Consider the following 24,955-nt stretch of genomic DNA (forward strand, 5'->3'; position numbering starts at 1 on the left):
TATAACCTGCACCTGTATATAGGCCGCACCTGTATATAGGCCGCACCTGTATATAGCCTGCACCTGTATACAGGCCGCACCTGTATATAACCTGCACCTGTATATAGGCCGCACCTGTATACAGGCCGCACCTGTATATAACCTGCACCTGTATACAGGCCGCACCTGTATATAACCTGCACCTGTATACAGGCCGCACCTGTATATAGGTTGCATCTGTATATAGGCTGCACCTTTAGCGAGTGTGAAACTGCTCTATTCTGTCTTCAAAAGCCACATCGATCACCTTGAAGGCTTTATTATATGCATTTCTCTGTTTTTTCTGTGAGGGTGTGCACAAGAAGTGCAAAACGAGTTGTTAGCTCGTAAAAATCTGTACATTAGCTACAACATTGTTTAAGCAACAGGATTCAAATAGTTTGAAAAAAAAAGCCTAGCAGCTTATTGCCTGGGAATTACATTGTGTTTTTTCCTATTAAAGATATAAATAATAAATTAATCTGTGGCTGAAAGCAGGACATTAAAGTCTTGTTTCCACCAAAGTGTCCAGCTCAAGACAGTTTAGTTCATTAAATCCTGATGGCCGTAGCGTTCCCACAGTTAACTGTACCTGATTGGCAGCTTATCAACCAGATAGCAACAGATGCATCAGATATCTAATAGCGAACCTCTATAGACACCTCTGAATGACAACTTGGAAGAATGCGACTGAAACAGAGAATGGTGGAAATTCACCAGGTTGGGTTCTTTTTTCTTGGCATGTGGCTTTAAAAAAAACAAAAAAACCACCATGTATTTAAACATGGCGGTGTTCCTGCGTTGTTCTTAGTGCAGTCGTACAGAAGTGATGATTACTTTGACCTCAACAGCATATCAAGTTTCACCCTCTGAGGAGGGGTAAGACTGGAGTCCCAAAAAAGCTGGATATTCTCACACCCTTTGCTAGTTTTGCCAGACCTGTCCTGTACCACACCAATCATGTTGGTGGATACAAGGAGCCTGGTTTCCACCAAAGGGTCCAGCTCAGGACAGGATGGCTTGATTCAGTCAAGCCTGATCTCCGCTGTGTTTCCACAGCCAATCATACCCAACTACTACCTGCTTTTAAGCTAGATACCAATCGACATGTCAGTTATGTAATAGCCTGATAAAGGAACAAGAACGTCAAGCAAAAACAAGGGAGATGAGTGGTGAACATCTAATGGCTTGTCATTTTTCTTTTTGGTTTATTGCATTAAACAACACTAACATGATTACTTAATTTATTGTTTAAAAACAAGGCACCATTCCCACTTTGTTGTTATTGTAGAATAACATGGAAATAATGATTCTTCCAATCAACTGATGGGTAATTTCAAGGGCCCCTTTAAGGTTGGACTGGTATGACTGGGACACCAAAGGAATGGTCCCAAAAAAGATAAGGTGAGTTTGACTGGGTACTTTGGCACCATTTTTAGTGTTTCCTCAGGCAAGCGCAAAAAACTGCGCACCAAGCCGTCCCGTGCTGTAATGACTTGGACCCCTTGGTGGAAAAGCTGCTTAAGAAGTCAAACAATCTGGAGAGTCAATAAGATGAAACTCAGGTATTTCCCTGGAAGAGAAGACCTTCAGCTTCAACTTTTAAAATCATAAAATTCACAAAACAAAACAACTACAACCCTAAAACCTTTAAGCTGCGTTTGAGCTCACCACAGCTTAAAGGCTCGGTTATGTCTAAACACACTTTCCCACGAACCTCTGGAGTTCGGCCACACAGCAACCTGGACTTGATTGGCAGAAGTTTTAAACCTGGATTGTTTTACTGGGTTTTTATGTGAAGCTAAACCTTCAGCATCAGCAGCATGCTCATCCTCACAAGTGTGGAAACGGTTCTGCTGGAGATACCTTAACTTTCAACTGTATTAAACCTTTTCAATGATCTGTTTGGCAGACTAGACCAAAGGTAAGTGAGAAAATGTGTGATTAAAAGGAATAAAGTGACCCTTTATCAACAGTAATTATTTTCTGGAACAGCATTTTGAGAAAATAATCCAAGTTAAAGTCTAATTTCTAGCTTTTTCCAGGACTTCTGTCAGCAATAAACAGATGATGAGGTCAGTTATTCCACCAACAAGTCATGTTTCAAAACCAACCTGCAGAAATGCAGCAGATAGTTCAGGAAAAAGCTGTTAAGTAGACCAAATATTAAGAATATTTTGTCAAAGAACCAAAATAAAAAGTTATCTTTAACTATTGTTTAGTAAAAGTGGGGCGTTGAGTTAAACTGTTAGTAAGAAAAGCCGAAGAAAATTAGATAAAATGGAAAAATCCGATGAACTTCCGACATGTTGCAAAGGGTCAAATCTTTGAGACTAAATCACAAGGGCTTGGATCTACAGAGGAACTCATTTCTCAGGATTATGGGGTTCAAACTTTAGTATGAACAGAATCTTGAGTCTTTTCTTGACTTCTTAATTCAATCGGAAGTTTTTTTGTGACGACAGTGAAACAAGCAAAATGAGTTCCTCAGCGCACAGCGACAGCAACGGTGACGTAAGCTCTAAAAAGAGGTTAGTTTCCATGCAACACAGAGGAAAAGTAGTTTACGGGACAAAGAGCGAGACAACGGTGAGCGGGGTTAGGGTGGGAAGTAAAGGTGGGGGGAAGGAAGGGGAATCTGGGAATGCCACAAAGGAAAACAAGGCATCACAGATGGGAGGACGGTAAGGACAAGGAGCGCTTCCACCTTCAGGTTTTCCAGGTCTCTCTCGTATTTCAGCCGCAGAGTGGTTACGTCACCCTGCTCTTGGCGCCGCCTCATCTCTTCGGTCATGACTGAGACTTGGGTGAGCAGCTCCTGGATGCGCTCCCTCAGGGTCGGCATCGGGGTGGAGGAAGGATGTGATGCTTCGTGCACGTCTGTTGCGCTCCTGTCTGGGTTTACCGGACTCATCATGCTTCTTAACTCTTCCATTTCCCAATCAAACCTCTCCACGAGGTCTCTCTTCTCCGCCTCGTGCTTCTTCTTCAGGCTCTCCATGCAGCTTGTCAACGCTTCCATCTCTTTAACGTTTTCTTCTGAATGAAGGTGAATTGTCTCGTTGGCATTCGCCACCTCCTCCCTCAGCTTTACGGCCTCCTGCTCGTAACTGTCTTTGACCTGTTGTAGCTCCTTCTTGTGCCTGGCTACCAGGTCTGGTGGTTCTCCTTCCATCAAACTGGCTCCAGACAGCTGATTCTGGAGCTCTACCAGCTTCGACTGGAGTTCACTGGCAAATTCTCTCAATTTAGGACAATTTAGACACTCCAAGCAGCTGGTCTGTACTTCTGTTTGACTCTGCTTTAGCTCCTTTTCATGCTGAGCTTTCAGCCTAATCATCACGTAAGTTGTGAATGCTTCTTTAAGAGATTCAAGCAGATAGTCTTCTGGCCCAACACAAGAGCTGGCTCGTGCCAAAGACCAGAGATCCTCATCTTTGTTAAGCTTCAAACAAGAAGCAATTTGCTTTAAATCACGTGCCTTTGCCTCTAAGGTTTCTCTTAACTGCCTAAAAATCAGAGTATTGGTATTGTCGTCGAGCCAGCTGTACATTGATGTAAAATCCGTCACGTTTGTCTCAGCTTCTGTCTGTAAACAGACCTTCCTATTCAAGAGCAGCAGGTTCTTCTGAGCCAATAACTTCTCCATCAGGTCTGGTTCACACATCTGTCTGCTTTCGTCAGGTTTTGTTTCAGCTATCTGGCTCCAGAACTCCCACTCTATCACAGACCTCATGTCTTTTCCACTCACTGGCTCTTCTTTCAAGGAATCAAATAAAGTGCTTCTTAAACTACTGATCTTCCTCTCTACACCAACATCTACCCTTGCTAACACCTCTAAAACCTTATTAATCGCTTCAGACCTCATCTCAAACTTATCTACTACTTGCTTTAGGAATCCTTTATCATCTACCTGCTTCTGTCCTGCATCAACGTCGCGTCCATCTTTACTTATCTTCATTTCTAACCTCTCTGGCAGCATCGCCGCTCCATTTTCTGCTTCTGCTAACTTCTCCCTGTCGACTTTCTCGATTTCCTGACTCAGTGCAACTAGTTTGCTGTTCCTAGCTTCTAGCTCTCTACAGCGTTTCTCTGCAGACTGCAAGTTCGCCTCAGCCTCCAGAAACTTGGCTTGTGAAGCTTCAAGCAGCTGTCTGAGCTGCTCTTTCGCCGGGTGCGGTTCCTCGTCCTCATAGTCGGCCTGGAAGCCCAGACCTATGAGCGTGGCCTCCTTTAACTGGAGCTTCTTCTCAGTGTCTTTAAGGGTACTGCCGAGCTCCTCTAAGGTAACTAGAGCCTCGTGAAGCCTCAAAGACTTCTCGTTCAGTTCCCTCTCGTAGTACTCCCTGTCGATGGCATTCGCTTGGTTTTCAGCCAGCTCCGCCTTTAGTCTTTTTAGCTCCTCAACGATGAGATGGTGCTGTTTTCCCCCCTGCTGGCTGATGAGTTCGGCTTTCAGTCTGTCGATTTCCCTGTCGGCCTCTGTCAGCTGATTCATTATCTCCTGACATCGCTGCTTCAGGGCGCCGTTTTCACCTGTTAGAAGTTCAACCCTCTGAGAGAGGAGTCCGATCGTCGTGTCGTTTGTCTCAGAGTGGTTTTCCATTTTGGACAAAGGACCATAGAGGCTCTTTAGGCTTTCAAAACTTTGTTTCTGAACTCTTCCCATGATGTCCTCCATGGTGAGAAGACGGGATTCATACTCTCGTATAGTTTCTCCTGCTCTGGCTAAACTCTTCCTTATCATTTCGTTTTCTATCTCCTGTTGGTACTTCCAGCTCTCCAAGAGCTTTTGAAGCTCATGCCTTCCCGTGGTTTCTTGATTGACGCTGTGCAATTTCAACACTCTCCCCAACTCCGCCAGAGTCAGAGGTTTACCAGTCACAAGGTCCTCTAGTTCTTGGATGGCCTCGGCGCTGTCCTGCAGCAAGAAGCTCACAGTTTTCTGGACAGTTTCAGGGGGAGGGGCTTCCTGCGTGGACGTTTTTTGGGGCTCAGAAAGGCTAGCTTCCTTGATGGGGAGGTGAGAAAGCGTGAGGCCAAGCTGTGCCTGCATATTGCGCTTTTTCAGCTCTTGCAGCTTCAGGAGCTCTTTGGTCTCCTGGTACTTCTTTGTTAAACTCTGTGCTTGAGAACTAACCAGTTCGAGCCTCTTCGTCTGGGGCGTCACGTCAGCCTCCAGACCCAAAGGGTGCTCCAGCTTGGAAAAGGGGACCAGACAGTTGGTTAACACACAGCAGGGGTGACACAAAGCTTGCTAATCATTCTCAGCGTTAACTACCAATCACTTCCTGCTATTTAACATAAAAATGTTGAATTTAAATAAACATTCCCACACATTAATCCCAAATAAAACCAAAATAAACAAATTCAGATATAATTTTAAAATTCCTGTCTAGTAAATTGTGTCAATCAAAGCAAAGGAAAGAGATTAAATGTTCTGGGTTAGTAAATCACAACAAAGCATGCACATTAAATGGTTAAATGTTATTTCATGAGGTCAGTAATGCAATATTAGTTTCAGTTGGAAGGTTTACTCAGGAATGGAAGGCATACCAGGTCCTACTAACACACGTTTCTGAAGTTTCTGGTCCAAACTCATGTTTGCACCGATGCAATTCTTCTCTGAGAGGAGATAGTAGTTTGTATTATCCAACTCCAGTCTAATTCTTCAAACATGCTTTCTATAATCAATGTTAGGTCAGTGAAATGGTTCATTAAGACAAAAAAACATCACCGAAATTACAGAGAAAACACTCTGCAGTATGTTGTAATTGCAGCGGTGCCTCCACCTTAAAATCCTTTGAGATATAAAAGTAGTAATTCTGCTTCATTCTGTCAAATCAATCCGAAACATGACATACAGGCACAGAAATGCATCAGACATTCAGTTCAATTTTGTTATACACAGTAACAGGACAGAATAAATATATGAATCTATAAAGACATTAAGAACTGATGCGAATAAACCATGCAAATCATTAGAAAACAAGCCAGGAGGTTATAATTACTCCACGTCGTGCCGAACATTTATACATCTGCAGGTAATATGCCAGTGACTTCCAGGGATTAAATCACTCTAATGTGACTTTTATGATGATCTAAATCAATCAATCTAAATATTAGTGAGGATAAAAAAACAAGACATCTGAAGCGAGTTTAATGAAAACTGAAAATAAATTTAACAGAAAAAATTAAAATGATTTTTTTTCTTCTATATTTTAAAAACAGGTGACAGTAGAGGCGTGATCACATGATCAGGATGTGTCGGCGAAACAGACGAGCAAACAGAGGGATGGATAATAAAAGGGTTGTATTTGTTTTAGACTTTTAGGTAGAGTTGGATTTTTAGTTTGTACAGGTTCAGTTCTCAGTATCTGTAATAACAGCTGCTCTGCTGCATGATTAGTGGTGCAGCAGTGAAAAAGGCCCCCTTCAAGCAGTTTGTTCCTATGTTATGCTCCCAGCGTTGTTTAGACAGTTTAAAGTGGACAAATTAATATTTTAACAAAAAAAATACATTTTTTGTACGAACTGGTGTCCCAACCAGCCACTCTTGGGACTAACTTCCTACATTGATACAGCGAACCTTTAAGTTGAGTACACTAGCAAAACATTGATCGTAACTTTCCCAGCGTCGCTTTCAGCAGCATGATCGATGTTTAAAGCGGATCTATGATACGATTTCTAGTTTTCTGAGCTTTCTACAGTGTTATAGTGTTGAATACCAGCCATTTGAGCGGTGCCGTTTTTTTGTTTTTTTTTAAATCACCAAAACGCATCTTTGAGTTTTCCAGCATGATTTACATTCGGTTTCCATGGCGACGGAAACAATTAGTTTTAGAGTTCTTTCTACTTTGAAATTTTAGTGATGCCCCGGGGGAGGGAGGGACTCTAGGTTGTCCACTTTCACAAGAAGAAAGCCACGCCCACCTTCACTGATCAGTATAACTACTCCTAGCAGTTGACCAATCAGGACAGAGGGCGGAGCTTTCTCTGTTGGCTTGTTTCTGGCAGAGGCTGATCTGAGAGGATCACTACAAAATTAATGAAAGGGTTTGTGAAAAATGCTTGATTATTTCTTGCCCTTCTGGACTTGCATATTAAAATAATTTAAACTGAAATGTGCTAAATAGAGCCACTTTAAACAATTGAAAACCACAATAAAGTATTGATAAATACAACATAGCACTGGATTTCTCAACCCTTGTGGGGAGCTTTAAGGTCCTAGAAAAAGAAGAAAAAAATTATAGATGGATATTTTTCCATGTTTTTTGCTGAAATTGCAAAAACAACTTCAGTATTAATTAAATATATAAAATACAGAATTACTGAGCACCTCGTGTTATCCCAGGCCTTAAAGATGCACTGCGTACCTTTCCGACCTTAAAGACGCATACCGTCCCTTTATGACCTTAAAACTCCAGAATGCAACGTGACGTTTCGCTTCGTACTATAACAAGGAACTGGCTGTTTTGAACACGCAACGCCTCTGATTCAGCAAAGAAACGCAAGAAGATTAAAAGAAAGAAAGAGACAAAACAAGAGCCATTGTCTTCTGCTGGCCGGAGAGAGCTAACAGGTTAGATAGGATGCAACATGGATGCTGAATTAGCTGTCGACAGGGGGAGCGTGACGGGGAAAATGACAGAAGTTCTGCAGCAGTTTGGTTTGGTAAAACCCTGACCTCTGCTCTGTTTCCAAGCCCAACTGTAACTTCATCCGATGGCTGGCGCGTCAGCCGGATGGCAGTATGTTAGCTATGTAATAGCGTGATGTCATAGCTGTGCGACACTTTCCTTGACTCGTAATGAAGAAAAACGCGACATGGAAACGGAGAAGGAGAAAGGTGGACATCCAGCAGTTTGTCTCCTTTCTGCTCAGCTTGTAGCTTTAAACAATAAATCCACGTCGTGGAAAGCGACGAAGAGAAGAATCAAGTTGCCACGGGCAACAGGAAACTCCATTGAAGTGATATAATCCTCTGGTAGTCACGTTAGCAACCACATGACTACAGTTCTTCAGTCAGTCACTGAGTACTGAAACAACCAGCGAGCACCATTCTATACAGACATAAAACGCACGGAGAGGAGATAAACTAGTAGAAGCCAATGTAGAAACAGATTTTTACTGTTTATCACATGCAATGAACTCATGCAAAGGCACATAACTGGAGATTTTCTGTTGTTCGATGTCAGTTTGCTTCATGGTTTTATAACAACATTTTATAACATGGTTTTATAACATGCAAAGAGTGTTACACGATGAAGTGGAAATTACTGCCCAGCTGACAGATTCCTGAAACTTTCCCACTATGGCAGAATGAGGTGAGGACTCACCGGAGAGATGTAACCTGTAGGGATGTCCTGCTCCCTCTCCAGAGCCATCCTCAGCTGGAGCTCCAGCTCCTGCTTGTGCTTGTTGGAGTCGAGCAGCTGCTGGTGGCAGCTCTCCAACTGAGCCTTCAGGTCCTCAATCTGCAGGAGCAGCAGTCAAAATGTTGCAGCCGTTAATCCTTGTGGCTTCACTTCACGACCCTTTATGGTTAACAAAGGCAAAAACAATCCTTTCCCAAAATGGGATCAAAACTTTACAGGTGAATATTTTTCTTTTTTTCCCCCCACAGTCAAGTTCAGTCCAAATCAAAACGATTGAATAAGTAGTAATTCTAACTATTTTAACCCTTGAAACAATGGTTTAATTACATGATGTCACTGTTTTATGTTAACAAATTGACATAATATTGGTTGTTTTCAATATAATACATGTTGAGGCTCATTTTTATTTCCTTTAAGTACATAAACAGTCACTGTCTTCTTACTAGTATGTGACCATAATAATAATAATAATAATAAGTTTCCACCAACAGGTGACGGTCGGGGCACTTTATTTCTCCCACACTAGAAAACTGGGAACGCTACCGAGGAATCCTTCTGTTGAGGAACCAATCTGAGCTGGATTTATACTTGTGCGGCGTTATAGTAATGCTATGATGTTGCAGTTTCTCTACTGTGTTTACTGCAATAACTCAGCAAGAAGCCCCAGAAACCAAAAAACCCATAATCACAAGCAGTCCGGTCATAAATGAGTACCTCTGCGTAACCTTTTGCATAGCACAGCTGCACACCGGGCCTCCACAGACCTACGCAGAGCATATGGTGGTGATGCTATAACAGACCTTATACAAGATGCCACAAGAGTATGAATAAAGCAACAACCTTTGGTGGTACAAAGACCAAAAAGATATGCAGATATGCCAAAAACTGCAGTTCCCCCTTCATCCACTAGGGGCTGCAAAACAGAGCGAATCCCCATAGACTCCCATGTTAAAAAGACCAACTTCACAGCAGAAATAAACATGTTTACAGCCTGGTTCAAAAATCCATTTTCGGTTTAATAGGTCAGGTTTACCTTCATGACAACTGTGGGGGGAGTGAATTTTTTTTTATAACTCCTCTGTTTAGAAGGAATCTCATCTGGAAATTTGGCATAATTAGGGCTGTGTCATTTTAATTAACAGGTACTAAATATAAGTACGATAATACTATAAGTATTATAAGTATATTGATGCAAGAAGGCAGATTGTAGTACAACCGCAGTTTTTAGCCAGGTAACAGCATGTTTTGGCGATACCCCGCCTACCTTCATTAGCTTGTTAGCTTCCTTTAGCTCTGGGTTAGCTCTGTTAGCTCTTAGCTACAGGCAGGTTGGAGTTTGATAGATGTTAATCATCCATCCCCACGTTCTCTGCCCACCTCTAAGCTCTACGTCGGTGCCCATTTTTTGTGTTTTCTAGGAGAGATGGCATGCATGACGCTGCCACGATGGCGATGGAACATGTTATACAGTGGTATAAATCCAGCTTAACCGATCCAGAGGAGGCGGAGTTTGACACTCTACAATCATTGTAAAGTTTATGTTTGACCTGATCAAACATAAAAAGTCACCTCTTCTTTAAGGCTGGGTGATATGATGATATATATCCTTTGGACAACAGAAAATGTCTATCGTTTGAGGCTCTATTGTTTACACCATAGACTGTATATGGTGACGTCACCCATAGGTTTCTGAAGAGCTGAATTGAAGCTCGGTGGGCGGTTCCTACCATCGCCATCTTGGCAGAGGCATGCGTGTCGTCTCGCCCGGAAAGAGGTGGAGCTTCAACAATGGCTGTTTTTTCAACAGGTCCTCTAATGACCTAACACACACACCCATAAAGGATGCTAGGTGGCTGAAAGTTTGCTGGAGTGGGGAGCCCTAACCGGCAAAGAGCCACAGCAGAACGATACACTCTTCATTAAAAAGTGCTTTTACGGCGCCGCAAACACAGCTTTATGTGTTTTACTCATAGACTGTGAATAAAATATGGGCGGAGCCTCTGTGAAGTCACCCGTAAGTTTCTGAAGAGCTGAATTGAAGCTCGGTGGGCAGTTCCTACCATCAACATCTTGGCAGCGGCATGCGTGTTGTCTCGCCCGGTAAATACAAATATGGGCAAAGAGGTGGAGCTGATAGGGGGGCTGTGAGAGTCATGGTGGATGATTGACATCAAGTGAACTCTGAGCTTTCTGTAGCTAAGAGCTAACCGAGCTAACCCGGAGATAACAGGAGCTAACCAGCTAACTGAGGTAAGCAGGCTAAAGCTAAGTCAAGTTGTTAACCGGCTAAAAACCGCGGTTGTTCTACGTTCTTCTGACTTGAAGCGGGAGATCAGGTACCTGTCAATCAAAAGGACACGCCCCTAAATATACCGAACTACCGAACAAATCTTCGGTCAGAGCATAAAAGGCTGATAGAGGAATGTTTTTAACATAAAAGCATCTGATGAAGAAGTTAGCTAGGATGACAACTTTTAGATTGAACACAAGAGTCTGCACATGCACAAGCTATGCTGCAGTTAACTTTATGTACACGGGGAAACATACACTCACTGGTCACTCTAGCAGATCCACCTACTTAACACAAGTGTGTAATCAGCCAATCAGATGGCAGCAGCTTAACACATTCAGCCATGTAGACATGGTGAAGAAGACTTGCTGAAGTTCAATCTGAACATCAGGATGAGGAAGAAATTAGATTGAAGTGACTATGCATGTTGTTGGTCTGAGTATTTACTGGGATTTTCACACACAACCATCTCCAGGATTTACAGCTCGCAGCAGCTGTCTGGACCAGAATGTCTGGTGGATGTCAGAGGTCAGAGGAGAATGGTCAGACTGGTTGGAGATGATGGAAAGACAACAGGAAGTCCAAGAAGAATATCATCTCTGAACCATAGACTGTATATAAAAAGATGGGCGGAGCCTCTGTGACGTCACCCGTAGGTTTCTGAAGAGCTGAATTGAAGCTTGGTGGGCGGTTCCTACCATCGCCATCTTGGCAGGGGCATGCTGTCGTCTCGCCAGGAAAATACATATATGAGCAAAGAGGTGGAGCTGAGAGGGGGGCTGTGAGAGTCATGGTGGATGATTGACATCGAGCGAACTCCAAGCTTTCTGTAGCTAAGAGCTAACCGAGCTAACCCGGAGATAACAGGAGCTAACCAGCTAACGGAGGTAAGCGGGCTAAAGCTAAGTCATGTTGATAAACGGTTAAAACCCGCGGTTGTTCTACGTTCTTCTTACTTGAAGCGGGAGATCGGGTACCTGTCAATCAAAAAGACACGCCTCTAAATTTGCCCAATTTTGAGATTACATTACTTTTAAATGGGGGAGTTTAAAAAAAATTCACTCCCCCCACAGTTGTCATGAAGGTAAACCTGACCTATTAAACCTAAAATGGATTTTTGAACCAGGCTGTAAACATGTTTATTTCTGCTGTGAAGTTGGTCTTTTTAACATGGGAGTCTATAGGGATTCGCTCTGTTTTGCAGCCCCTAGTGGATGAAGTAGGAACTGCCATTTTATGCACTTCTGCATTGGCTTCACTTTTAACCGCTGGAGGTTGCCGCTTGGTTTACACTACGATAAGGTGCTTTACGGCAGTATTTAAGGTCAAGATTCGCTTTTCACTGCAATATATAAACAACCATCGAGAATTTAAAGGGTTAAATAATTAGGATGATTACATTTTTTCTATTAGAACTGAAGTTGATGTGGAAAAAAAACATGAATCTGTAATGTTTTCATAGCAGGTGTTGGGAGAAGCCTTTCCTGTCCTCCCATGACCTGGAAACGGAGGAAATATGTCCCCGTTGTGCTTTTCATCTTTAAAACACAATAAAATTTCACAGTTTTTAAAGAAAATCTTCACATTCGAGATAACAAAACCAAAGGAAACAACAACCTGAAAGGACGATGACGGTTGAAGAGACATTGCTGTCTTACAGTGGAGGAGCTGAACGTACCCCTTGCTTGTAACTCTCCAGCAGCTGCTCCAGCTCCGCCGTCTCTCTGGACTGAACCGAGGCGGGGAGCGGCACCCTCCTCTCCTCTCGGATGGGCGTCTTCTCCACCTGCCGCCAGTGCTCTTCGATCACCTCCTCCACCCTCTGCTGCCTCTCCAAGGAGACGGGCGGTAACGAGTCTGAATGTCCGTCTCCGCTCTCACTGTCCGTCCTCCCTCCTTCTGTCACAGACGTCTGCTCTGAGCTCGTCACGGACCCATACCTTTTCCGCCTCTCCTCTCTCCTCCGACTGCGCTCGAGCTCGCCCATGTCCGCCTGGAGGCTCTCGGCCTCCTGCGCCCGCTGCTGGGCCAGAGCCTGCGCTATGGGCCTGAACTCGGCCCAGTCGAAGGTCTTGGAGCGGCCTTCTCGCCTGCGTTCGCGCGCTCGGCTTTTTATGACGCCTGGAGCAGCAGAATCTCTCTCTACAGACAAGGCTTCTGAGGAGGGAGAGTCCTGGGCCACGTCGGGTCGGACCAAACCCTCCAGAGGTGAGAAGGAGACATGATCCTCGGTGGAGCTGAAAGGAAGAGAAACGAGGAAGGTCTTCGTAAGACTGAAACGTTTCTGTTTAAGGCTCAACTTTCTGTTTAAACACATTCAATAGTTGTCGACTAAAGACTTTCCTTGTAGCAGGAAAGAGAAGCGAAAAACTGTCTGAAGACTCGTTCACCAGCCCCCAAACAGTCGACACACTCAGGTTCATTTCATCAGATCCACCAGTTCATTTACATATTAATACAAATATCTCATCAGCCAATCACATGGCAGCAGCTCAACACATTTAGTCATGATGAAGACGACTTGCTGACGTTCAAACTGAGCGTCAGAAAGAAGAAGAAAGGAGATTTAAGGGAGTTTAAACGTGGTTGTAGGTCTGAGTCCTGCTGCTGACCATGTCCATCCCTTTCTGAGCACAGTGGAGCATCTTCTGATGGAAACTTCCAGCAGGATGATGCACCATGTCACAAAGCTCACATCATCTCCAGCTGCTTTCTTCATCATGATGATGAGTTCACTGTCCTCCAACGGCCTCCACAGTCACCAGATCTCAGTCCAGCAGAGCAGCTTTGGGATGTGGTGGAACTGGAGATTCTCATCATGATGTGCAGCAACTGTTTGATGCTTCATGTCAACATGGAGAAAATCTCTGAGGAACGTTTCCAACAGCTTGTTGGATCTCGGACAACAAGAAAGAAGGCGGTTCTGAAGGAATAAAGGGGTCCAAACTGGTAGTAGACCATGGAGCTGGTGAAGTGGACGGTGTAAATGAAGATTTCTAACAAAGAAAAAGCTAAAAATGAAAGGAGAAAGTTTGACCATGAACTGTAAAATGACCCCTTCTAACAGACTAACAGGATCTGAAGTGATTGGATGTCCTAATAGATGCAAAAAGAAATCCAGTAAAGTCCTGAAAAACAACAAAACTAAATCTACAGAGTATCAGAGATGTGCAGGCAGAACTGAATATGTACAGATGTGCTCATATTTATTCATTAAAGAAGGAAAAAAACAGCTGCCTGTAAAATAAGCTGAAATTGACTAAAGTAATAATAAATAAAATTATTACATTATTTTCTAATTCTGGTTCAATGGAAATATTTTTTTAAAAAAAACCAAACAAATAAGATAATTTATTACATATTCCATCAGTCATAAACTAATATTTAGTTGAACAATCCTTTAATGTTTCCGCTCCAGTCAGGTGTTTTCTGTTCCTCTCAGTCAGACTTCTGCACCTGTTGACAGGTATTTTGTCCCACTGTTCAACAGAAAAGTGCTCTAATTTGTCCAGGACACATTTGTTTGTTTTTTTTCTTTCTTCAACTCAATTAAATGAAAAAACAGTGACTTATATCACTAAATTATATTTTTTGCAAATTTTTAGTTATTGTTCCTTTTTTAGGTCTCCAGTTATTTGAGTGACTGTTGTAAATTCAGCCTTTTCTTTAATGAAAGGGGATGAATACATATGAGCACAACTGTAAATAAAAGCAGAAGGTTGGAAGGAAGTGTGTGAAGCTGCTTTAACGTGGTTTTCTGCCAACCTGGCCACATCAGGAGCGGTGGAGGGTCTGACGTTCTTCATCACTGCCTGGATCCAGTTCCTCCGTATGCCAGCGGTCATGGCCGACAGCGTGTGAACTCCTTCCTGGGTCTGAACGGAAACAACAGGCAGAAAAATCCAAACAGTCAGAAGGTTTCTTTTCACTAAGTGTGTTACAGCACGGCGCATGCTTCTTACATGAATCTGAAAGCCGTAGTTCCTCTGAGCCTGGTATTCGGTCACGCTGTAGCAGGTGGACAGGTTGATCTCACCATCCAAGTCCGATGCCTTAACGCAGAAAAACACAACGTACAGCATTTACATCACAAAGAGGCGTTTACAGGGAAACAGGAAGGAATCTGTGCCTTGAAGCGAGTCAGCTGACCTCCTCTGCGATTGAATCCTTGTAGTATCTCAGACTGTGATCCGTCAGCACGAACCAGTACTTCTTCCACTACAGAAAAGACAGAAAAAGGAGCTGAATGATGCAGCAGTGGTCGCCTGATCACCTGACAGTCACTAAAACCTGCTGAAGACACAGTCGGCCACAGCTTTTGCAGCCTCGGGCTCCACCCTCGCCGTTTCAGTCCATTGAGGCTGAATTATCAAAGCGTAACCACAGCCGTGTGAAGCTGCAGACAGCGGAGCTTTGGGAGTGTTTAGATGCCGTTTGAACCTGTTCCACTTCTTTTTTCTTTCCTCTGAGTTACGTAATGTTGCAGCACGCCACTGCTAACGTTTAGCGTTATGTCTTTAGAAAACGCCCCTAGCGGAACAGCAGCACGCCTCATGTGCAGCGCCGAAGTTTCCAAACGGCGCCAGACAAGCTTATGAAGCTTCTGGGTTCCCGTTACGTTACAGAGCGCGAGGACTTTGTCGCCTTACAGGAAAACTGCAACAAAGCGCAGCAGGAACAGAAACTGGAAAAAGTTTTTACAAAAAACACGACAGTTTCAGTACAGAAAGGATCCGCACAAACACAATGCTTCAGTTTACTCTGCCCATCCTGTTAAACTTTCCCTCTAAGTGTGCAAAGTCGGTCCTTGGCTGCTGTCCTGCAGGTTTTCAATGTGTCCCTGCTCCAACACACCTGGCTTCCATTACATGGATCCAACAGCCTATGAAGTTCTGCACGATGACTGATTAGTTAGACTCAGGTGTGTTGGAGCAGGGATGCATGGAAAATAGGGCTATGACGACATGCTTTTGTCCTGATTTGATTCAGATTTTTTGGGCGCCGATTTGATTTAAATTGCAATTCTCACAATTCTTTGATATTGCTGATTTTTGTAGATTAAAAACAAAAAAAAATGTGTAAAACTTTTTTTTCTTCTTCATTTTTCTTGATTTCAAACAGTAAAAAAAAAACAAAAACAAAAAAAAAACAGCAGGCAGACCATCTGCTGCTGTAATGCCCAAGATGACAAGTTAAATGATCAATAAAAACAATAAAAATGACAAAAATTTCGTAATGGATTAAAATGGTCAAGCGAAAAATGACAATTTTCCATTTGATCCCCCCCCCACACACTCCAAGTTCAATTCCAAGATTATTTAGTCAAATAAAAACTTCTGTGACAACCAGAGTTTCTATATGTTAGTGGATGTTTAACAGTTTAACCTCTGCTGGGCCACTAAACGCCATGAACAACATTATCACACATCAAAGTTGATCATATTTATTTGAAATATGAATTTAATAGCTCTCCAAATGTAATACCACATGTATCAGACCAGTAATCAGTATCAGCGATTCCTAAACTCCAGTGGCCTTTCTGTGTGTGTTCCCTCTCCAGCCAAAGACCTGGATGTGAGGTTAACTGATCACTAAGTTCTCTTTAGAAGTGTGTGTGTGTGTGTGTGTGTGTGTGAATGGTTGTTTGTCTCTGTGTGTGGCCCTGCGATGGACTGGCGACCTGTCCAGGGTGTACCCATCCTCTCGCCTGATTCCAGCTGGCTCCAGTTTTCTCGCGACCCTTAAAGGCAGAGTATGTAAGATTTCAAGGCGATTCTTTCCACCACCAGGTGGCAAACACCAGGTCGTGAGGAAAACCACAAAACTGCTACCTCCACAAACGACCACAGGTTGGCAGTAATGAGTAAAACTCACTCCTCCTCCTTGCCAGCTCCAATGAGGGCAGGAATCGCTTGTGAGCTGTAGCTCAGAGCCGCTCTGCAATAAATGGGCTTATACTCCCCCTACTGGTGGAAAAAAAGTACTTTTTTTTTTTTTACTGGTCAGAAAACATTCAAGAAGGATCTTTGTCATTAATTAAACTTGTAATTTAATAACGCATCAAATATGGACAGACTGGAACCATCATGTTTAAAAAACTAATTATGATTGTAGTAATTTTTTTTAGTTAATTTATTTTGAAAATATTGAAAATCTTACATACTCTACCTTTAACTGGACTAAGTGGTACGGAAAATGATCGGATGGAAAACCATTAGATGGGTTTAACTCCAGTTTAGCTGCACTGGTTAAGCAGGAAGAGGATGATGCACCAGACCTCGCTGGCTGGAGCCCTTTGGTCCATATCATCCTCTGCTTTCCTGTCCAACTGCAGCCAAATAAAGGTCAGTGGAGCCAAAAACAACAGAAAAACTTGCTTTTTTCTGTTGTACAACATGAAAAGTGGGAGTTTCTGGGGAAACATTACTTTCATACTGGTTCCATACCAGAGAAGACAAAACAGCCAGTTAACAGATTTGCCAGATGACAAACTACATGTGATTGTTCTACTGAAACCATTCAGCAGTGGCAGCTGGTCCCAGTCAGGGTGGAATCTGTGATACTAGCTCTGCTGTGTGGGTGTGAACAGTACTGGCGGCTGCTTGTTGAACACCAGAAGAAACTGACTCATAAAAAAGTTTTTATGTAAAGACAAACTGGTGGAGGGAAAAATACCAGTACCTGGCCTTCCTCGTCCAACTTCACCATCCATCCTTTCTTGAAGTTCAGCAAATCCGGCTGAAAAGAAAAAAACCAAAAGAGGAAATCAATCAGAGATCAATGAGCGTGAAGGAGGTTTGAGACGGCTTGATGTGGGAATAAAAACTCGTCTGGCAGCAGATCTTCACTTGTGTTCAACAGAAACACATAAAACAGACTTTTCTGAGGTTTTTCCACCAAACTGGTTCCAAAAGCAGTTCTCTGGTTTTACAGCAGCATGCATGCCGGGATCTTTTCCCACAATCCCACTGGGCTCAGGTTGGCATGAAACCAAGAGATCCTTTAGTGGTAAACATCCAGAGAACTGGATCAAAACATCGTCCATGTCACGGTGGACTGGGAGGACTGGGAGGACAGGAAGTGGGATCTCTGGTTTATCTTCACTGCAAAAACTGAAATCTAAGATTAAAAATCTTAAATTGAGTAGACATATGTTTATTTTTTTAAAGGTAAGATAATTCTTAGTTTTTATGCCAGAGAATTCCTCGTTTTAAGAGTATTTTTGTTTTGGGAAGTCTTGTTGTGTTGGCAGATAATTTATCTTATTTTAAGCAACATTTACCTCCTTTTTGTATAATTTTTTCCTCGTTTTTTAAGGCTGAGTTTTTGCAGTGTAAGAGTTACATGCATCACAGCAGAGTCTCAGCTTGTTTCTCTCTCGTTTGTGTGGAGAAATAAGCAGAAGCTCTGAGGTGAACCATGATGTTTTCATGTTTTTTGGGGGTTTGAACTGTTTATGTGTCAGCACTTTTTAGAGCCTTTTAGCAGAGTTTTCCCAGCATCATGCTGCTATGCTACATGTCAGCACTTCTGCCTCATGGTGTCTGCAAACATTTTTATGTGCTGGAGATGTTTTATGAAGATGAAACGTGGGCGTTTCTGGGGAAACATTGCAGTGTTATGAACACTTTCATGGTGTCTGCAAACGTCTGCAGGACTGCACGTGTCACGCTGCCTGCTGTACAGGAGGCTTTAGTCAAGATGGGGTTAAAGGTGAGACATAAAGACAAAAAGAAAAGTATTTAAAAGCTGACTGATACCCTGGTTTACTGGATCACCAGAAACTCAAGTCTGGAACCACTTTGGTGGGAAAACCCAGAACATGTTGACAGGAAAGGCTCCTAAACGACAACGAGCAGCAGAAAGGATAAAGTCATGCTCATTCAGTCAGCTGGGGGCAGAGGTTGACCCCACCAGTGGATCGGACGAATTTAAGGCCTGACTTGTCGAAATGCGGCCCACGACGTAGGGACAACATCTGACAGATGTGCTGCTGGGCTGAGAACAAAAGTGCTCCATACTGCACGCCGTGGGAACACACACACACACACACACACACACACACACACTCCATGTGAACGGTGACCACAGGAAATAGTGGCGAGTTGTGATATTCTCACACACACACACACACACACACACACACACACACACAAGGAGAGAGGAGTGCTGTATAACCTGGAGAGGAGAGGGAGCAGAGAGGCTGCAGCGCCCCCTGCAGCACGGAGGTTTGTCCAACAACAACCACACCGAGACCAACAGAAATAAAGCAACACACTCATGCTGAGGTTTCTCACTGGTCTCAATCACTAAAACAAAACACAGGAGAGCAGATTAAACAGAACTTTGGGGTTTTTACATGCAAGCCAACAATGCTGCAGTTTGTTGATTAAATCTCCACTGATACGTTTCTCAATGTTTAATTCTCCCATTAGCTAAGCAGATCTGTCCCCTCCCAGCCCCAACAACTGCCTCTGAGCCTGGATCCTGCAGCTTAGCACAACAAGGTGGGCTTTGTCTGCCCCGCCGCACACCGGCATGAACACATGAACACTTTCTATATTCCCACAGGAAGGTCGGAATAGTCCAAACAAATCTCGACCTGTTTGTTTTCTAGCCTGAGCTGTAATCATCGTCAGCTCCTCCAGTCTTAAAGGCTTTTCCGGTAGCGGCGGTGCAGACGCTCAGAGATTAAAGTCTTCACAGCTGCGTCCGTTTTGGTGGCGAGCGTTGTTAAAACCTGAGCAAACGGCGTGTTACGTAACGGCCAACAGCAGCGGAGGATTAGGCTGCGGTGAGGAGCGGAGCGATGATCCGACGCTCCGGCCAGTTTAAGCCTCTGTAATCCCACAGCCAGCTGATTTTTCACCTGCATCGCTACCCGTTACGACTCCAACACGCCGCTGATCAAACATGAGCCGTCGACCTAAACCAGAAAACTTTCTCCACACCGACAAACGTCTCCCAGTACACCAGCATCATAAACCAGTCAGATTCCACTGGTTTCCTCATGAGCTTGTTTAAATGATGAAGTTAATCCTCTTTGTGGGGTTTCTGCTTGAACACAACATTAATAAATGCTACTTGTCTGTAGTTACACGCTGTCTGAACCGTCTGGGTATCAAAGTGAAGCCGATAAGACTTTTTTTTTTTTTAATCAAAGCCTAATTTATTTTTGTATAACAGCCCAGAAACCCATGAACCAGCTGTGGACCAGATCAGTGTGAAGCTTCATGGTGCTGAAGAGAGACAGAGATGTTACTGAGGTTTCAGTAAAACACACGACCAGGCATTTTGTAAAATTTGCCATATTTTGGCATTTGGGTAAAATCCGACACTTCTGGGATCCGTTTGATCCTAAAGTAGCTAAAAAATGGAAGAAAACAAAGCAGGTGTGGACAAACACAGAGGTACAGTAAACACTTTCTGTACGCCTGATGATTCTGGCTTTATCTATTCTATTCTACAGTCATTATCAGGCACTTTTATCCAAAGCGACTTACACATGAGAGTGAGAACAACACAAGCAAGAAATCAAACAGTAGAGGACATCGTAGGAAGGTGCTGGTGGACTGTCCAGCTGGAAGTAGATCCTTCCATGAAGTGCTACAGGCTTGTTTTGTTTGTTTTCTCCCTTCCCACCCCATAAAATCACCTATATTATAATACAAAGAATTAATACCATAAAGTTTGTTGCAAAGAACTGGGCTAAGTTCTCCAACTTTCCAATGAATATATCTAAACTAAGTGTTGAGGTTCTCCTAGAAGAGCTGAGTCTTCCGCTTGCTCTGGTAAACAGGGACTCTGCAGAGCGGACAGAGTTTGGGAGATCATTTCACCATCGTGGCACAACAGAGGAAAAGAGTCTGGTGATTTAGTCCCACGTAGCGGTGGAAACACGAGGCATCTTTCACTGGTGGAACGTAGCTGTGGAGAGGAGTGTAGGTATCTTATCTGGCGGATTTGCAGAAAGTAATCAGGTTTCCTATGAAACCTTGTTAGTGAGGAGGAATGATGAGAAGCTTTGACGTGGACGGTGATGTTCTCATGTTTTTCTGACATTTCATACAACCACTCGGGGTTTGAGCTGAGTTTGGTTTGAGAGCCGATGCTTGGTGGCGTCTTTTAGCCGAGTTTGTCCCAGTCATGTTGCTATGCTACATGTTAGCATTGCTACTTCCTGGTGTCTCTCGTTCAGAAGTGATTAATTAAATAGTTAAATATTGTTTTTTCTTGCATTTAAATATTTGACACATTTATAATGAAAAAACATGTTTAACTGATTAATAATACTTGAATAAATGTACAAAATGTATTTCTAATTTGTTTTTTGTTTTTTTATAACTTATTTAAGTACTAAAATGATATATCATTTACATGTTGAAGTAATCAGTGAAAAATGTATTCATTTTATGTATTTGTTTCCAGTTCTAAGCAAGTGATGACGTGTAAATATTCAGTATCCGACCTGCTCAGCTTTAAGATATTAATGATTATCTGAAATTAGACAGAAGCTAATTAAATAAATAATCAGACACAATCTGACGTTGTCATCACACTGATCACAGTTTGATTTAACACAACGTTTATATTTATAACAAGTCAACAAGGGGAAGGATGCTGCAGAGGAGAATCAGACCAAACCCAGAGCTCATATCAGAACTCACCGTCATGACTGACTCGGTCGTCCGCCGGTCCAAAGACTTGGCTCTCCTCAGAGGAGGCAGGGCGGAGGGAAAGTCCAGACCCTGGTCCACATCATGCCTCTGGTCCTGAACAGAGACACAGAAGTCAAGTCAGACATGTTGGAGTCATTCAGGAAGGAATGAAGGTGATTTATAATCACCATAAATCACCGGGATGACAGATTTATATTTAATTGTGATGTAATATTGAGATGATTTCATCTCCCAGCTCTGAATTTCATCATGTTCAGCATCTTGGAGGTTATTGGTGTTTAAACATTTGTAATTTCCATATAAACAATTATAGAAATATCAGTGTCAAAACAAACTTACTGTGTTTTTATTTGATTTAATTTCTTGTTAACACAAATACCTAATCAGCCAATCACATGGCCAAGAATGAAGGTGGTTACGAAGGAAAAATGGGTCCAAACCGGTACTAAAAGGTGAACCTGACAAAGTGATCGATCAGTGACTAACTTGAACCTTGAACTGAGGAAATATTTGGTGAAAAGATGAGATGAAGATGGAAGAGAAGGAAGGAAAAGACATGAGCAGCATTCCACGGTGGAGACTCGGCATCTAGAGCGGCTGAGTTACAGAGACGCCTCCTCAATGCAGCACATCTGGAGGAATCATAATCATTGTTTTTAGTGGCTGTGTCTGCTCTGACGGCCGCGTTGCAACCAGAACACAACACAGTCGTCCCAGGTGGACGCCACGGATGACGGTGTGAGAAACACAAGCAAGCCTCAAGTCTGTCTGCAAGAACAACAGATTCCTTTTATTCAGAAACAGCTGAACCAAGTCTTCCCATCAGCATTCAGACAAAAAAACCTTTCTGCTGTGGTTCTGAGTGACAAACTAGACCAGAACAGAATGTCAGATTATTGTTCATGTTTATTTCTTACCTTGTTACAAATCCTAAAACTGGTTCTTTTACATCCATCTGTACTTAAAGGGGTGCTATGATGGTAATTGGAGTTTTCTGAGCTTTCTACAGTGTTACAGTGTTGAATCCTCATCAGACATGTGAACGACAGTTTTTTATCACCTAAACGCATGTTTGAGTTTGAGTTTGAGTTCCAGCACGCGCTCCGTTCGGTTTCCATGGCGACGAAAAACGCGTCGTTTTAGAGAGTTTTTTCTACTTGGAAATCCTTGTGACGTCCCAGGGGGTAAGGTTCGGTGATTGGTTACCTTCTACTGGTTAACAAGGGCATGTACAAATACATCAGGCGGGTGGAAAACGTGGGATAAAGTTATTTCCAACGATGGCTGGTGAGTTTACCAAAGAGAGACATCCTGCTGCATTCGTTGCTGTGGGTTGCTGTTTTCCACTTCGTTTTCAGGCTCTGATTCAGGTTCCAACATGTAGGGCTGTATGTTATGTGTTGACATTGTAGTTTGTTTTTTATTGAGTTCATATTAGCCTAATGCTTCTGTTTATGAGATGTTACAATGACGGCGAAAGCAGGTGCGGTGCGCGCTCCCGATGTAGTGCAGTGGCGGGAGGCGGGGCTTAATGCGGAAGAGTCTCAATCCACTCGTTTTGCCCGCAGGCTGATCTGACAGCCTACGGAGAGGGTCGGTCTGAAGTAAATAAAGCCATTTGTGACAATAACTCGATCAATCCCAGCCCTTCTGGGCTCAGAAATAAAATTAAATTAGCCTGAAATGCACATAATAGTTCCACTTTAAATAATCTCATTGAGACTCTGGCATCTGGTTGTATCTTTCACACCCAGTCGTACCGGCACATAGCCGCCGTCTTAACATGAAGGGAGCTGCATTTGTTTTGAGGAGGTTCAGACGTTAATCTGCCAGCGAACTTAAAAACTGGTCAGTTTACATCCTGAAAAAAAAAAGCCCTGAAAAGTCATCCTGTCAACGCTTGTGTCAGAGTTTCTGTCTCACTGTCAGAGCGACTAAACCAGAGATCAAGATGTCCTGGTGGAGATCCCAACCGGTCCAGCCAGTCGAGGGGGTCGTCCAGTAACTGGAGGGTTAGTGGTTCCACTCCCACTTCATCCTGATAAATGCACTTCACCCACCTGGTCTGAACGGGGGGATTAATGATACATGAAAGTAGATCTTGTTTGTTTTCTCTTCTTTCAGTTCTTTAGTTTCAAAGTGAAAAGAAACATTTACAGGATGGTTACCTCTATCCGCTCGTGTTGATCTGTTCGTTCTCCGCAACTTTACGCACTTGACAGAGTTTTTGCTATTTTTCTTGGTCTACCTTAAAGATGCATTACGTGACGTTTTTACCTAAAAACTAGTGTGTTAGATGACACAGTGACATCTATCATGTGCATTTCTACAGCTGCTGCCCAGCAGCGTCCCGAGGCTGAGAAACCAAACTATACAACCTTTTCCTCCGGGACGCTGCATGACGTTGCAGCAGCTTCACTTCACGCTAGAAAACACACCGGCTGTTTTACACACACAACGCTGCTGAATCAGCAAGGAAACACAAGAAAATTAAAAGAGAAATTAAGAGTCATTGGAAGATCGTCTCCTGCTGGCTGGAGAGAGCTAACAGGTCAGGTGGGACGCAGGATGGATGCTGAGTGGATAGGTGGTGCATGACGGGGGAAATGACTAAAGTCCTCTAATGTGTCTTTAATGCTCAAGTATTTGAACTCCTGAGAAATTCAATGTTAATATTTAGTACAGAAGCCTTTGTTTGCAATGACAGAAGTCAAACCAGGTTTGTAGACACTGCAGGAGGAGTTTTGGCCCATTCCACACAGATCTTCTCTAGATCAGTCTGGTTTCTGGGCTGTCGCTGAGAAACACAGAGTTTGACCTCCCTCCAAAGATTTTCTATTGGGTTTAGGTCTGGAGACTGGCATGGCCTCTACAGAACCTTGATATGCTTCTTGCGGCGCCTCTCTGTTATCCTTGCTGTGTGCTTCGGGTCATCGTCATGTTGGAAGACGGAGCCACGACCCATCTAAAATCTCACAATCCACGTCCCCGGTCATCCTCTCCTGATTACTGTGCAGTCGTCCGGTCCCATGTGCAAGAAAACACCCCCAAACCATGATGCTACCAACCCCATGCTTCACAGTAGGGATGATGTTCTTGGGATGGGACTCATCATTCTTCTTCCTCCAAAACGATGAGTGGAATTAAAACCAAAGAGTTCTACTTTGGTCTCATCGGACCACATGACTTTCTCCCATGACCCTCTGGATCATCCAAATGGTCACTGGCAAACTGAAGACGGGCCTGGACATGTGCTGGATTAAGCAGGGGAACCTGCTGTGCCATGCATGGTGTTAAACCATGACGTCTTAGTGTATTACCAGCAGTAACCATGGAAACGGTGGTCCTAGCTCTTCTCAGGTCATTGACCAGCTCCTCTCCTGTAGTTCTGGGCCGATTCCTCATCTTTCTTAGGATCATTGAGACCCCACGAGGTGAGACCTTGCAGGGAGCCCCAGTCCAAAGGAGACTGACAGTCATGTTTAGCTCCTTCCACTTTCTAATAATTGTTCCAACAGTGGATCTTTTTCCACCAAGCTGCTTGGCAATTGTCCCGCAGCCCTTTCCAGGCTGGTGAAGGTCTACATTGT

The 24,955-nt window shown here is 43.3% G+C and overlaps 1 protein-coding gene across 4 annotated transcripts in view; it reads right to left on the bottom strand.

Annotated features, from left to right (window-relative positions):
- LOC306771250 (myosin phosphatase Rho interacting protein) overlaps positions 1-24,955 on the bottom strand; it is a 71,150-nt gene that overhangs the window by 7,912 nt on the left and 38,283 nt on the right. For 2 of the 4 annotated variants that reach the window (XM_079260373.1, XM_079260374.1), the window contains exons 9-16: positions 21,354-21,458; positions 17,368-17,424; positions 14,836-14,904; positions 14,649-14,738; positions 14,452-14,561; positions 12,365-12,923; positions 8,358-8,495; positions 2,726-5,218 (exon numbers count right to left, since the gene is read on the bottom strand). In XM_079260373.1, coding sequence (XP_079116499.1) covers positions 2,726-5,218; positions 8,358-8,495; positions 12,365-12,923; positions 14,452-14,561; positions 14,649-14,738; positions 14,836-14,904; positions 17,368-17,424; positions 21,354-21,458 — 3,621 coding nt within the window. The remainder of the gene's footprint in view (positions 1-2,725; positions 5,219-8,357; positions 8,496-12,364; positions 12,924-14,451; positions 14,562-14,648; positions 14,739-14,835; positions 14,905-17,367; positions 17,425-21,353; positions 21,459-24,955) is intronic. The other 2 variants (XM_079260375.1, XM_079260376.1) reach the window with 2 other exon arrangements.

This window comes from Telmatherina bonti (genome assembly GCF_933228915.1).
Source record: "Telmatherina bonti genome assembly, chromosome: 21".
NCBI classification, from domain to species: domain Eukaryota; kingdom Metazoa; phylum Chordata; class Actinopteri; order Atheriniformes; family Telmatherinidae; genus Telmatherina; species Telmatherina bonti.